The sequence below is a fragment of the Macrotis lagotis genome, chromosome 4 (genome assembly GCF_037893015.1).
Source record: "Macrotis lagotis isolate mMagLag1 chromosome 4, bilby.v1.9.chrom.fasta, whole genome shotgun sequence".
Classification (NCBI taxonomy): Eukaryota; Metazoa; Chordata; class Mammalia; order Peramelemorphia; family Peramelidae; genus Macrotis; species Macrotis lagotis.
The window spans coordinates 87,082,068-87,098,667 of record NC_133661.1 but is presented as its reverse complement, the minus strand read 5'-3'; the positions used below and the strand labels follow the sequence as shown (position 1 = coordinate 87,098,667).

Sequence of the window (16,600 nt, the reverse complement as noted above, 5' to 3'; positions counted from 1 at the left end):
AATTTGTATTAAATATGGCAATTTTCACTTTAAAAATAGACTCAATTTCCTCAGTTTTGTTCCAAATTTTCTCCAACTTCCCTTTATCCTCAGGGTAGACCATATCACCAAGTCACTATTTATGCATTTTGTCACTTTATTTCAAATCCAAGGATTCTGAGATCAAATTAGTGTGCAGGAAGGTGCTCCAGAAATACTCTGTAAATAAACAACTTCCCATAAGACATTAAAAACAACAGGGGCTGATCGGTTGCTTTACTGCTTTATTGTCTATTTTCATAAATTCTTCATATAACATTTTGTCCCGGTTTCTGACAGTCAAGCTTATGAAATGAGTACTTATGATTCTTTTTCTTTATCAAAACAGTTTAAAAAATAATGACAGATCTCAAAGTTAGGGGCAGAGTTCTCAGAGTATTCTTTGCTTCTTTGTTGGTTCTATCTATTCGTTTTAATTATTTCTGGAAATCCTGGTCTTGATAAGGGAACCATAGGAGATGGTGTCTTTATAAGGCAGAAAAGAGTAATTTAGACAAAGGTCTCAAAAATCCTTGAAGACTATGGGAATAATGATACAGGGTTTCCTGAATCACCACTACATGATTCAGCCAGAAAGATCAACCTCGGCAAATATAATTTATCTAATTATTATTAATTGTAAAAATCTAGTTCTAATGAATGGTGGTCACATAGAAATAGACATAGATCCTTGTTGGAACTGAAAAGCCCCAACTAACCTGATCTGCTTTGTTAATCTACTTTGAAAAAGATTTATTATGACAACTTCCTCAATTTCAAAGAAAACAAAACAAAACAACTTCAGTCTTTTAACTATATTGTTGGACCTCAATCCTCCATGCTTAAATTTGAAACATATTTTGCATTATAATTCTGTGTTGCAGTGGATAGAAAGCTGACCTGGAAGACAGGAAAACCTGTCCTGCTTCTGACATAGCTGTCTGAAGTATTGAGCAAAATCACTTAAATTTCAGAGCTTTATGTAACTCTGCAGAGAAAATGTAGACTTGTATTAATAGAGACCATTTCTTCATATAGGAATTCTCTAGACCAAATGAACCCACAGATCCAACCCTTATCCTCATTCTTATCCTATATTCTTGCAACCCAGATGTAATTTAAATAAAATAATTCTCATATTAACTGATTTTTGCCAAGATAACTAAGTAAGCTACTTGAATTATGGTTGCTGGTCAAATAGGCAAATCCCTTTTCCTCCACAGAGTATGCAAAGTAAATGAATTGTGTATTCCCCTGATTAGAGGCTTAATCATACATATACAAAGAAGAAAGGCAATTCTCCAAAAGAGCAATGCCTGGACTGATTTGTCATATTATGCTGTGTCTCTCTTTTCAAACATTTTTCAGCATAAAAAGATGGTCTCAATAAGAAGAGAAATTCTATGAAGTCCTGAAATTTGACAAGAAGAATAAATATGAGGGGATGGAGTTGGTTTTGTATGTAACTTGAATTACTTGTCTAACTGGAAAAGTACTCAGGAAAATGGCAGAGAGAAAAAAAAATCAGTCAACCATTTGGAAGCTTATCTTTAGTCAGGCAAACAATAGACTGTTAAAATGAAGAACTCTTGGGTGGAGACAAAGCTGGCAAATGGATTACAGTGATTGCCTCTCTCTTCTTATATGAAATTACATTTTTTTTTAACTTGTGAAGAATCTGAAAAAAAACAAAACAAAAACAATGTCCTTTTAGGAACTGTATAGAAAAGATAAGGATTTCTAGGGTGGCCATGTATACCTTTCATTTTGAACAATGAAAAAAAGTGACCAAGCTGGGCATGTAAACATTGCATTACCTACCTCCAGGACTTTACTCATGTCCTGTCCAATGGATTGAACTTTTATCACTTTCTTCCACTCTTCCTATGTCTATCTGTTGAAATTCTATGCATCTTTTAAGGTCAGAGTGAAATTTGAACTCCTTTGAGGACTCTCAATTCCCCCAGCCAGAAGTAATGTTTCCCTGTTTCCACCTAGAACAGCTCTTGGTTATGTACTTATTCTGGTTCATTGTGTATTATGGTTATTTGTAAATACACCTGTCAACCCCACGCTATACTGTGACCAGTATTGAGGTCATGATCTAAATTTTTCTTACCAATTTTCATCTATTATAATGATTTGTTAAGTACTTATTTTTAGTGATGCTGAAGCTGATGGATAAGTGTATAAGATAAATAGGTCAAGACCTAGGTAATCTTAACAGACAGTCTAAGGGCTAGTACCATTTTTGAATTTTTGACTAATGAGACTTTACTTAAAGAATCTCAATGACAATAGTGATGTGACTGGCTTAGAACTATTAATAGGAAACTAGTTGGCGGGAGTTCTCAGCTAAACTCCTTGGATTGGCAAAAAGTGTTTATAATTCTTAAGCACCATCTCAGTCCATGACGCATGGTCACTCCACATCTGGAAAGAAATGCAAACTGATGTCAGAAAGTACGTCCAGAATACTGTCTCAATCACAACCTCTCATGGGGAGGAAAGACTGTGAATGTGTATTTTTTGTGGTGGTGGGGGGACTTTTCTATTGTTAGTTCAATGTCTCTAGCAATGACCTTTGATAAGAGAACTTAGTGACCTGCAATTTATTTAGCATGCAATACTTTTAAAGGGGATAAGCACAGAGAACCCACAATGTTCTTTTTTTTTCTTTTTTTGTCTTTCCAGGTCAACTGGCTATTGGCAATATTTAAAAATCAAGAAAGGAGAACTGATTTTCTCATAGAGTCAACCAAGTTCTTCAAATTGATCCATAGAAAATTTTCCAGGCAATTTCTTATAAATTTCAATGACACAACTGATTTTATGAGTGAGGGCTTTCATACATTAACCCAATTCTCTGGCCTTATGTTAGGTCAATTTGCTACTTTCATTTCCATAAAGGGAAATGAATATAGTTGAGGAGTGATGAGTCTCTTTGTCACTCACTTTCAGGTCTTGTAAAAAGTCCTTCCAGGCCAACAAATAAAACTTGACAGAAAGCACTGCTCCCCTATAGGAAAGCTGATGGCACTGATCCTGTGTTGAAGGGTGGACATAGTAATTATGCAGGGTGTTGACCCAACAATTGGTGCAGAGTAATCTATAGCAGATGAATATAACGAACTCTTCAGAAATCTATTGCCATTATTTTAAGATTATTTCTATAACAGTTCTCATTTTGACACCTTTTCTTTTATATAAGAACTTTTTTTGAGGAAAAAAAATAAGTTACATAGATTGGAGGAGTCTCATCATGGTTCAGGGTGCTTTTCTATAGTTTATTAAAGGTTGGATTTATTTGCTGTGATTTGGAATGTCAAAGAATTAATGAGATTCTACCTCCAAGGATGCCCACCAGAATCTTAAGGAGCAACAGTAAGAATAGCCAAGCCATAAGGCTAGTATGGTACAAAGAAAAGTTGAGGAGTGATGAGTCTCTTTGTCACTCACTTTTAGGTCTTGTAAAAAGTCCTTCTAGGCCAACAAATACAACCTGACTGAAAGCACTGTTTGGAGTCAGAGAATGAGTTGATATTCTGAATCTGCTATTTAATACTCATAAGACCTTGGTCAAGTCACTTAAACGCCCTGGCCTCAGTTTCTCACTGGCAAAAATTAAGAGGTTGGTCTAGATGATTTTGAAATCCTTTCTTGATGTAACTCTATAATCCTGTCCTCTAAATTGTGCACATTTCAAAGAAGACCTAGAATTCCTGCTTTCATTTAAACAAATAGTGTTTCTTCCCCTTCTCATCCTCACACCTATTTAGGAAGGAAATCTTAAAACTAACTTCTATGTTTTCTATGAGCCTCAGTCAATGTACCCACTTATATCAATTGATCTTACCTTGCTATTCTCAGTCTAAACAATTCATATAAAGAACATAAAATGGGAAATATTCTGAGCCTTGAACTTTATCTTCTGAGACTTTCCTTTAAATACACATATACTAATTCCTGTGTCTTGAGCTGAAAAAAAAAATAACATTGAGAATGTTGGCTATGTAGCTACTAATACAATTGGTTTTGATTTAAACAGGACTTATAAACCCATCTGTTGGGAATTTATCTTCTCTGGCGCCTTTGCCTGGCTCTCAGCTTCAAGCGCCTGACTGGTAGGCTGATGGGCTGCTTGCCAAATTTCTCCATGATCTCTTTAATCCTTGCAAGATTGGTTTTGCTGAGTGTAAAGTCACACCGAGTGGCTCCCATGTCATAACCTACGGCACAGTTCTTGGTTGAAGAGGTAAAGCCTTCTGCCCTGGCAGTGACTACGTATTCTCCGGGATTTAGGAGACGCCAATAATCCCCATCGTTGGCTGTTAAAAAGGAAAAAAAAAAGCCAGGAAAAATTAAATGAGAGTACTTTTCTACTAATTCAAGTGTTGACACATTCATTTTAAGACAAGTCATCTAAGCCAAAGACATGCTTCTAGGCAGCAAAGACAGAATTCCTGGTATTTGGCTAGTGTAGCTTTTCAATAAATTTGAAGGAGCTCATATTTTTTCATATTTGGAAGCTCCATTAATGGTCTTAACTGGAAAAGAGATTTTAGACTTTTAATTTTAGATTTTTTAAAAATACCTATAGCCCCAAGTCACACCTATGGAAAAGTCACCACAGACATACCTCTTCCTTCATAATATGATTGGACCAATTCATTATGGAAATGGAACTTCCAAATGTTAGATGCAGAAAACAAAATGCCATCCTGAAAAGTCATTATTGCTTTGGTTTCCTGATTTTTCACAGCATAAATGTAAGACAAAATAGTTGCGATTAAAAAATTCATTTTTGAAATGGATTGAAAGGGAATAATACAAGTTGAGGCCAAAAAGGCCTTGGAGAAAAGCTGGAATATACTTCTATTTTCCATGCACCAGAGTCCAGGGTAAACTTGACTCAGGCTTATTGAACTTCACATATGTTACAACTGCCCCCTTGGCTGGCAGGGAGATATGCAGAGAGCTCTTTTTAGGCAGAAGATGGTAAGGAAGAATGAAGAACTTGGGGTCAATAAATACAAGATTAAGAGCTCTAGCCTAAAAATTCCTCTTGCCATTATATCTCCCTTTGGGTGTAGGATTGAGCTAGTCTTCATTGAGTACCTACAATGGTGTGCAATGCCTCAGCCACTGTGAAGGAAACAGAAGCAGCTAAGACATAGTTCCTGTCGCCCAAGAGCTCACAGCTCAACTGAGGAAAAAATGCTAACACAGGAAGAAATTTGTAGGATATCCATAAGAACTAAACTGTGTATCAGAATTTAAGTGTTAGAATAATCAGATAACAATGGAGTTAGTGCTTAAATAATACCTTAAAAGAGGCAGAGACAGAGCAAAGGAGAGGAATATTCCCTTCCATCAACAAGAATGAAAGTCCAGGGCTATATCATCAGAGGTATGTAGTGAGGATACTAGTCTGATTAAAACAGGAGTTTTATGAGCAATAAGAAATATGGTTGGATAACTATGGCACAGTTAGGATTTGATGTACAAGGTGGAGGGAGTCCTACAAGTCATACAAGTCATACAGGGCAGAGGAATAGCTCAATGAAGCAATGTTTAAAAATAAGTTTATTTTGGTGGTGGTAATAGAGGATGAATTTCAGGAAGGAAAGTCTAAAATTATAGAGACTTTTACAATAGTTCAAGTATGCAGAGACAAGGTCCAGTATAAGAGTCATAGAAATGGAGGGAAACCAATAGATTGGAGAAATACCAGAAAGGAAAAAATGTATAGTACTCAGAGACTGACTAGATGCATGATGGAGTGAAAGGAAACAAAGGAATTGGGAATGTTTCATCTGGAGAAGACTCAAATTTGTGAACAAATTTGAAGGGTTCTTATGAAGTGGAAGGAAGTATTAGTCTTGTTCTATTTGACCATAGAGATTGGAACTAGAAACAACTGGTGGAGGTTGTAAAGAAGACAATTTAGGCCTGATATAAGAATAACTTTTTTTCTGATAATTAGTTGTCTAAAAGTGGAATGGACTACCTCTAAAAATGGTGGATTTTCCCTTCCTCGGAGGTCTTCCAAACAAAGGCTAGATGACCAGGTATCAGATATACTACAGTGGAGATTCCAGTTTAATATATAGATGGACTAGATTGTGGTAGAGATTGCTTCCAACTCAAACCCTGTGATTCTGCGAGTCCCAGAAGATACCAATTTTAAGAGCCTAAATTACTGAGAGAATGACTACAGCAGTAACAGAATCTGGGATAGGAGGATGAAGAGGAGCTGTCTGAGAGAAACATTGATGACTTCAGTTTTGGACAGGTTTCTCAGGTGATGACTGACACATCCAAGTGGAAATGTATCACTTGCCAAGGAGGCAACTGGAGATATAAGACTTTAGCTTCAGTGACAGAAAAAAATGCTTATATAAGTCATATACTTAGGAGAAATTGGCATCAGAAAAATTAAACTAGATAATTCTGTTCTCCTCCAATCCCATAGAACACTTTGCTATAACTATCCTAGAGATGAAATAATGGTTTCATTTTATTCAGATGTGATTTCTCTGGAGTATAGAACTTCCAGGGGAGGAAATTTCTTTCACAAGTTCAGATGGATAGCTGTTCTGCAAGACTTGGTGGACTGAAAAAGCCTTTAGGGCATTAAAGGAGCCCTGTCTGAATTAACAGAAAATCTAAAATATGACATTTCAAGAAAGAATTGATAGCCTTCATGTGTTTAAAACCTTAAAAATTGACATCTGAGCATGTATTACTAAATAAATGTAGCAAATTCAAGAAAGATTATCATCTGACCCCAACAAGAATTTCCATATTATATCATAAAAACAACATTAATATGACATACTACTAATTTTGAACATTTTTATATTAAAAGCTCACATTTATAGTTTTTTATAGCCAACAAAGGGTTTCCTCAAAAGAACTACGTGAAATTGGCAAAGACACTGCAAGAATTATTCTGATTTTACAGAGATGGTTTTACTGAAGAATTGTTGTATACTGTTGCTGAGCTATTACATGGCTCCAAATTAATAGCATCCAAGGCAATACATTTTTTTTCTTTCCTGTATTTATTCCTCAGTGCCTTTGAGCAATAACTATAAACTTCTTTTTATTTTCAGGGATAGAGGAGAAAGAATCCAGAATTCAAGTGCCTCTATTAATAGAAACATGACATCACTATAAAAAAGCTTGTTAGGGACATTCTCTGGGCTTTCAATAATGTTATTTCTAATGTCTTAGATATGTTTTGAAAGGGAGGTGTTTAAAGAAGCATTTAAACAAAAATGTTCCAGTGAAGACTAACCTGATTATAAATTGAAACCCAGTCTAATCTAAGCATGTGTACAACTCTTAAGTCCCCAAAGGCTGTGCCATTGGACTCTAAATTTGGGCTAATGCTTCCAAAAAGAAAAAGACTTCAAGTGCAGGCTGGGTTTCTAATGCAGCCTACATTCAGTGGGTTGTGTCTATCATCTAAGGACCAGCCTGGGGGCAGCTAGGTGGTACAGTGAATAGAGCACCAGGTCTTGAGTCAGAGAGACACGTCTTCCTGAATTGAAATGTGATTTCAGACACTTCCTAGCTATGTGATTCTGGGCAAGTCACTTAAACCAGCTTGCCTCAGTTTCCTCATCTGTAAGATGAACTGAAAAAAGGAAATGGCAAATCATTTCTCTTTGCCAAGAAAATCCCAAATAGGGGTCACAAAGAGTCAGACATGTCTGAAATAACGGAACAACAAAGTTAAATTCAGAGAGGTTCAGCCCCAGAAGGTTAGACACAAGGTATTTGTCTTTTTGTTTTGAAATTACAGCCAGCTCACAAAGACTATATGTTAAATGTGGGGGTGATAGGATTGTGAGGAAGTTAGGTATTGTATCTGTTTTAGAAGAAAAGGGAACCGTGCTAACAGAATCACACCTCCTTTGGAAGTCTGCAGTACACCCAGGAGTCCAATACACTCAAATAGAGAAATAAATGTTTCTTGTCAGTTTCTCTAAATTTTACCTCAATTCTCACTTAAGCGAAAATACAAGTTTTTCACACACATCAGGAGTCACATCAAAGCTATTCTGAAGATTTAGTATGAGAAGTGCATTCTAACTGGCCATTATCTCCCTATCATAGAGGTAAAGGCCATGTAACTTCTAGGTTAGGTGTTTATGGGAATCAGCAGGTCTGCACTGTGTGTGAGAAATATCATGCCTGGAAAGTCTTATTAGGAAAATTTCCGTGCATGGAAGAAATTGTTCAAGCCAAAGTCAGAAAGAAAAACTAGCAACAAAGAAGAAATCAGACGTAACTGAAACTCCAGGAAGCAGCTCAGGAAATGGCTTTTATATGAGGGTGTTTCAAACCCTTCATCCTATTTCTAATGTATTGTAGGACAATCCAGGCCCAACAAAATCTTTTTTTTTTTTTTAGTTTTTTTGCAACGGGGTTAAGTGGCTTGCCCAAGGCCACACAGCTAGGTAATTATTAAGTGTCTGAGACCGGATTCGAACCCAGGTATTTCTGACTCCAAGGCCGGTGCTTTATCCACTGTGCCACCTAGCCGCCCGACCAAAAAAATCTTAATGGGACAATGTTAACCAGCTGAGCCATTATGTTCTGGTTAGCTATTACCATTATGTTCTGGTTAACTATTGCCATTAGGAACTCCACAGGTACATTTTTGGAAGAGGGAAAGGGGTAGGTGAGATGGTGAACAAAAGCGAGTGAGCTCCAAATGGGGAAGGGCACCCTCTAAATCCTTTTGGCAAAGATTAATTAATATTGTGAGAGCCATCTGCAGAGAATTACCCTTCTAAAAAGAATTGGTCTACGTTAAAATATATGGAAATGAAGTTAACTTATCAAATCCTATATACTCATGTGTCTTTCACATTTCCAGACAGGATACTTCAAGGATCTGTGATTTTACTCTTTAGATAGTTCCCCTAATATCCCCCCCCCCACATGAATACTACAATTCATGAGATGTTGTAACCAAAGGAATTCTTCACCTTGTAGTCAAATCTTGTAATAATGAGTCTCCTTAAACTAAACTAGGCAGGTCTTCATAAGACCAGTGTATAATTTTATTGCTGAGCCCAAATTCAATGCTTTGTTCAACTTAATACAACCTGCCAGAGCTGGTGCATAGAATTGATTATTTATGAAATGCTCTTGACCTATTGTCTCATTATCAGTGGAGGGGTAGGGAATCACATCATGAAAGTGGGAACCAAGGGCAGAATGGAACATCTCAATGCTTCATATGAAGATGAAGTTCTTTTGTTTTCATTTTTTCATGCCTAGAAAAATGACTTGGTCAATCCCTCATTAAACAGGTGATAGGTGGTGTAGTAGATAACTGCTCTATTTGCATACCCTTTGGTCCAACAATACCACTACTAGGTCTTTATTTCAAAGAGATGATAAAAAAGGTAAAAGACCCATAGCTACATAAATATTTAAAGCCGTTTTTTATTTTAGTTTCAAAGAATTATAAATTGAAGGCATACCTATCAGATGAGAAATGGATGGTGTATGAATGCTATGGAATTCTATTGTTCTGGAAGAAATCATGAGTGATCAGACTTTAGAAAAGTCTGGAAAGACTTGTGTGAACTGATGCTGAGTGAAGTGCACAGTAATAGCAACATTGCGAGAAGATCAACCATGAAGGATGCAGCTCCTCTCAGCAGCTCAGAGATCAAGGACAACCCTAAGAGACCTGCTATGAATAATGCCATACACACCCAGAAGGAAAAAAAAAAACAAACTATGGAGTCTGAATGCAAAGCAAAGCAAACTATGTTCACTTTTTATAATTCTTTTCTTTTTTCTCATGCTTATACTTTCTTAGTTCTAATTACTCTTTCATAATATGACTAATATGGAAATTGTACCTATATCAGATTATTCAATGGCATAAGGAGGGAATAGAGGATGGCAGAAAATGTGGAACTCAAAAACTTGCAAAAGGATGAATGTAGCAAACTATCTTGTGGGTTATTGGAAAAAAGAAAGGAAGAAAGAAAAATAGAACTGCTTTAATAATACAAAAACTAGAATTGATGTCCTAACTATTCATGTGACCATGGGATTGTAGGCAAGTCACTTCAATCCCTTTAGTCTCAGTTTCTTCATCTGTCAAATAGGAATAATAATAACAATAACATGCATTTATAGTGTGCTTCAAAAGGTTTGCAAAGTGCTTTACATCCCCCCCTTCTCCCTCTCCCCCTTCTCTTTCTATCTTGGTCTCACTGTCTTTCTCCTTTCTCCTTTCTCTCTCTCTCTCTCTCTCTCTCTCTCTCTCACACACACACACACACACTCTCTCTCATATATATATGCACACACATACAAGGGGACAGGGAAGTTGTGCAGTGGATTTCCATGAATTCAAAACTGGCCTCCTAACACTTATTAACTTTTTGACCCTGGATAGGTCACTTGACCGTGTTTGCCTATGAGTTGGAGAATGAACTAGAGAAAGAAATGGCAAATTGCTCTAATATCTTTGCCAAGAAAAATTCGAAGTGGGGTCATGAAAAATAAGACATGACAACACACACAATACCTTGAATACCTATATTATAGATTTAATAATAATGAATATAAGCTACTTTGCCACCATAGAGCATTATGTAAAAGTATTACTACTAGGGCAATTACTAGCACTACTATTTAGTTAATGGAAGAAGTTTAAGATAATCACATTTTTCAATTAATACCATTTCTCTGCACTAACACAGACTCACAAAACCAAAATTCTAGAACTAGAAGGGATCCCAGGGCCCATATTGCCCAGCTTTCTCATATGACAAACGACCAAACTGAGACTCAGGGAATTCTCCCAAGTTTACATGTGAAGTAAGAATTAGAAGAGGGATTGGAATTTAGGCAATCTGACTCCAGAGCTGGTGCATTTTCCATTATTTCATATGCTTAGAGACCTAATCTAACCTAACAGCAGCACTTAAGTAAATTGAGAATTCAAGACATATTTATAATGCCATTCTGGTGTATTTGGGGTTCTACAGAGGAAAAAGCACTCTCAAATCAATAGTCTGGCTCTGAAAATGCTTTGTAAATGTTGTCAACATTTCAACTGTAGTTTCCCTGTATCCTAACCCGGGTGGTATGTATTCAAAAAACCAAGAAACCCCTCACCCTCCAAAAAAGGCTATAGTTACTAAAAGTACATCAATATGAGCAATTACAGTTCATGTTTTTATTAAGCCCTTGCAAAGACTGTACAACTCTAACTGGAAATACCCAACATTTATATTCGTCTATCTCAATCCCACTTATCTTTTAAATTCTCTATAGAGTGAGTTCACCTTTCTTGGAACTTTTCTCACTTATTATCTGCTCCATTTATTTACCATTTAACTATTTCTTCAGTTCTACACATGCTTTAGTGTTGATAAGACCATATCTAGATACTGTGTTCAGCTCTGAGTGCCACATTTTAAGAAGGTTACTGATAAGCTTGAAAGCATCTAGAGGACACCAAAAAGGATGGACAATGTTATCTAGTTAATGCCATCTGACGATAAATTTGAAGAACTGGCCTTTTTTTTTTTTTCCTGGGGAAAAGAGATTTAGGAGATATATGATAGCCATCATTGAGAATCTGAATAAATGTCTTGTAGAAGAGAGAAAAGAATCATAATTTGGTCTCAGAAGAAACAACTTGAAACAATGAATACTCTTTAGTTTTTCTTTCTCTCCTTTGTCTGTTCCTAGCTTATATATTAAAACAATATTAGAGTCCTAGGAGAAGCCTTCCTATTTTTTTACCCACATTTAATATGGGAAATAATTATTCTTTGAGTATTTGATAGAATCCACTTAAAAACTACCAGGACCTGTATTTAAATGAACTCATTTATGGCCTATTCATTTTTTTTAGGGTTTTTTTTTTTTGCAAGGAAAATGGGGTTAAGTGGCTTGCCCAAGGCCACACAGCTAGGTAATTATTAAGTGTCCTCCTGACTCCAGGGCCGGTGCTCTATTCACTGTACCACCTAACTGCCCTGATTTTCACACTTTTGAAATCAAGTTACTTTATTATTTTTTAAAAAAAAGTTCTTAGCTTTATTTATTAATTAATTGTAGAGTTATTCTGTTTTCAATTATGCTAATATGTTCTGTTTTTTAGGATGTTCTGCTTTAGTATTTAATTGACATGTTTGGTTTTATTGCATTTCTAGGTTTTTAAGAAATTGTAGTCTGTTCAAGTTATTGATTTGTTCTTTCTCTACTTGGTTAACGGAATCATTTGTACACAAATGTACACAAATTCATTTGCATTTATCTATATATATTCATTCTTTAGCTGCATTGCTTATCCTTTTGGTATTTTGTCTTTTTTTGATGAAATTTTCTAATATTTATGATTTTTTTCCTTAGACAACAGTTCTGTAGGATTAAGTTACTTAGTTTCTAATTTTTAAATTCTTTCTTTGAAGGACTTTATGGGATATAACTTTTTTGCATTGTAGTTAATAAAGAATATTTAGTATTTCTTATTCCATTAGTTTGAGATTTTATATTCCCCAAATTAAATCCCCCCAATTTAATTTTTTAAATGATGTCATGCATAGATGATAAATACATAAACTACTTTCTGCCTCTATTCAGTAATTATCAAAGAGCTATTATCTCTTATTTTTTCCAACAATTCTATTCAAATCTTTAATTTCCTATTTTTTTAAAAGATTTTTTTTCAGTTTGAAGGTTTATATTTTGGGTTTGTTTTCTATTTCTTTCCATAATTTTTCTTACTTTCTCTTTTATGTATTAAATGCCATGACATTTGGTGAATATGTATCTAATTCTATAGATAGTATTAATATTGATTTGTTATCTATACTGCCTTTAAGCATGATACAATTTACCTATTTAATCTTTTTTTCTTTTCTTTTTCAGTCATTTTAGTCATCTCTGACTCTTTGTGACCTTAATTAGGGTTTTCATGGTTAAAACAATATTGTTGAATAAGTTGTCATTTCCTTCTTTAGCTCATTTACAGATGAAGAAACTAAGACAAAGTGTCAAGTGACTCACTCAAAGTTACACAACTAGTCTGTGTCTGAGGCTGGATTTGTGTTTGGGTCTGTGTCCAGTCTTGGCATAATATCTACTTTGCCATCTATCTGCTCAATCTCTTTTAATAATGTCTATTATTTTACATAACCAAAATCTGAAAATATCATTGTTACCCTTGTTTTTTGATTTCAGCATATAGCATAATAGATTCTACTTTGGCCTCTCATTCTAACTTCATGTGAATCTTTCATTTCAAGAATGTTTCATGTAAACAATATATAGCTGGATTCTGTTTTTTTAAATCCATTCTGATAATCTTTTCCATTTTATGGGTGAGTCAAAGTTACACATGTTAATTTTATTCTCCTGTTTCTCTCTCTCTCTCTCTCTCTCTCTCTCTCTCTCTCTCTATATATATATATATATATATATATATATATATATATTCTATATATATTCTATTTATCTACTTTCCCGTTTTTTATAAGGGGAAAAAAGTAAATGTTTCTCCTCTATTGTTCTTCTTCTCTTCCTCTTGCTTCACTCCAGACTTTTATTCTTTAAATTCTCCTTTTGAATTCTCCCACCTTTTTTTCATGATAACCTGATCATCTATCCTGGATTTTTTCTTAATTTTATTTTTAGGGTTTTTTTTTTTTTTTTGTAAGGCAATGGGTTTAAGTGACTTGCCTAAAGCCACACAGGTAAGTAATTATTAAGTGTCTGAGGCAAGATTTGAACTCGGGTACTCCCAAATCCAAGGACAGTGCTCTATCCACTGCGCCACCTAGCTGCCCCCTCCTTCTTAATCTTAAACCTTATTAGCTTTTCTGTCTCTGCCTATTTCCCCATTCAATTTAATGTATTTCTATCCCATGCTCTTGTGTATATGTTCATATATTTTGGGTTATACCTTCCTTGTCCAGTTCAGATGAAAATTGGATGCCCATCCTTCTCACCTCCTTCTGCCATGTTTATTTACTTTTCTCCTACCATGGAGGCAGTGAATTCCCTCCCTTTTCCCTCCTTAATCATGCAGTATTGCCAAGTCTTTAATTCATATATGAACTGCATTTGAACCCTCATATCTAATATTCTATGCGAAATGTTAAGAAGAAGGCAAACGGGTTGTAATAAAAAGAGCAGTATAACTTGAATGTGTCGTTAGCTGATGCAGTGGATAAAGCATTGGACTTGAAGTCAAAAAACTCCTCTTCCTGAGTTCAAATCTGACTTGCGACACTTATTAGCTGTTTGCTCCTGGATAGTCACTGAACCCTATTTGCCTCAGTTTCCTCTTATATAAAGTGATTTGGAGAAGGAAATGACAAACTACATCAGTGTCTTTGCCAAGAAAAACCAAAAATTGGAGTCATGAAAAATCAGACATGACTGAAACAACAATAAATACAACAAAAGTTACTTAAAGTAAGGAAATCTAGATTAGGGTCTGGCTTGAATACATGTCACCTCTGTGACCTGAGAAAATCACTTCTTCCCTGTGTTTTTTAGTTCCTCAAACTATAAAAACAGAAAACCACAGAATCTTAGATTTGGAAGGCATCTCAAAGATGTCAGGAAACTATTTTAAAAAAGTCTTCATTTTATTTAATGCAAAAATCCCTTATGAAATGAAATTTGTTAGCTCATAAAAGCTTAGAACAGAAATTAATATAAATGCAAAGTCTATGTGGAGCTCTTAAAATCCATAAAACACATAGAATTCAGTTATGTGCATAAATTACAGAACGCATCCGTCAAGCAAATATGCTGAGAAAATATTTATAGGGGGTGAAAATGACCAAAAAAGGAAAGAGAAATAAATTTCCTATTAGCTCATCAAATATGCCCCCTTTATGACAGATGTCTGAAATTCACAGTGTATTAACTAAAGTATTTGTAATACAGTCCATATGACCCTCAAACCTGTTTTGTTTTTCATGAAGTTTAAAAATCCTGATAATTATGTAAGGAGCTAGGTAAGAAATTGCATTTTCTATTCTTTTTGAACTTTTATTCATTTCATAAATGGATGGCTCATAAATAACATTTCAAAGGCAAGCTTTGTAAAGAATCATATCATAAGGGCGGCTAGGTGGTGCAGTGGATAGAGCACTGGCCCTGGAGTCAGGAGTACCTGAGTTCAAATGATGCTTCAGACGCTTAATAATTACCTAGCTGTGTGGCCTTGGGCAAGCCACTTAATCCCACTGCCTTGTAAAAAAAAAAGTAAATAAAAAAACTAAAAAAAAAAAAGAATCACATCAAGTCAATAGTTATCTAACTATGCCAGCATACAAGACAATGGAAAACCCATTCTCCAAAGGATTTCTGATTTACAGTTATCTAGCAATAGCCTGCTTTGCTGTGGTATTCCAGACCATTGTTCTAAAGATGTAGCTTTATGGCTTTTACTTTACCCTTAATTTTGGAGGAGTCATATAATGGGCAGCTAATAATTTTTATTGGTTTGTAGATAATATATCAATATTCTCTCAATTAGACCTTATTTTATAGAAAGCTTAATATATATATATATATATATATATATATATACATACATATATATGTTTATTATATGGAAAGACAGCATGCATGGAGAATAACCAACTACCTTTAATGCAGACTGAAGACCTATTCTTGACAAATACTATGTGTTTGCTCATCACCTAAGATCTCAATGCCCCAGGCAACAATCTCAAACTAAATTAATAAAAATTTCTTATTTGCTCTGGTGGAAGGAATTTTCCCACTGACATTAGCCTATACCAACAAAACCCCAAGTTTATACTATTCCATTCCTTGCTTAACCAAAAAAAAATTAAAAGTCACAATATCCCTGGGTTTGAGGTAATCCAAAATTAAATTATTTCTTCCACATCAGTATGCTTTTCTTTTGTAGGTTTTTTTTTTTGTAAGGCAAACGGGGTTAAGTAGCTTGCCCAAGGCCACACAGCTAGGTAATTATTAAGTGTCTGAGACCGGATTTGAACCCAGGTACTCCTGACTCCAGGGCCGGGGCTTTAGCCACTACGCCACCTAGCTGCCCCTATCAGTATGCTTTTTGCAGTGTAATATGATGAACACTATGTCTGAAATCATAAAAGTTGGGTTCAAATATCAGCTTTGTTACCTAGTTCCCATGTGATCTTGGGTAAGTCACTTCACTCTGGACCTCAGTTTCCTCACTCATAAAATTAGGAGATTGGAAAAGATAATCTTTAAAACCCTTGATTCTATAAACAATTAGTAATTCTTTCTTGATTGAAAGAAACTTTGAATAAGTAGGCATGTTTCTATACCTGGTTCTATTCTTCCTAAAGGCAAAAATGTCTCTTTGAAACAAAAGGACTAGTTAAATAGTGGAGATCATGCTGAAGCTGTTCCCTTTTATGAAAACTGTTTTCAGTTTAGAATTGCTCATGGAAAATGCCAAATCCCATTAGAAAGCCTCAGGACCTTACTTCTTTTGGTGGTAATTATTATTTTTCCAGACCCATACAACACTGAATTAGAATTAAAATGGAGCCTCAGA

The 16,600-nt window shown here is 35.2% G+C and overlaps 1 protein-coding gene across 1 annotated transcript in view; it reads right to left on the bottom strand.

Moving 5' to 3' along the window:
- Positions 1–3,999: 3,999 nt before the first annotated feature.
- The window catches only part of CPXM2 (carboxypeptidase X, M14 family member 2), a 219,341-nt gene continuing 206,740 nt past the window's right edge, over positions 4,000–16,600 (bottom strand). The window contains exon 14 of the mRNA XM_074233422.1: positions 4,000–4,346. Coding sequence (XP_074089523.1) covers positions 4,093–4,346 — 254 coding nt within the window. The 3' untranslated portion in view covers positions 4,000–4,092. The remainder of the gene's footprint in view (positions 4,347–16,600) is intronic.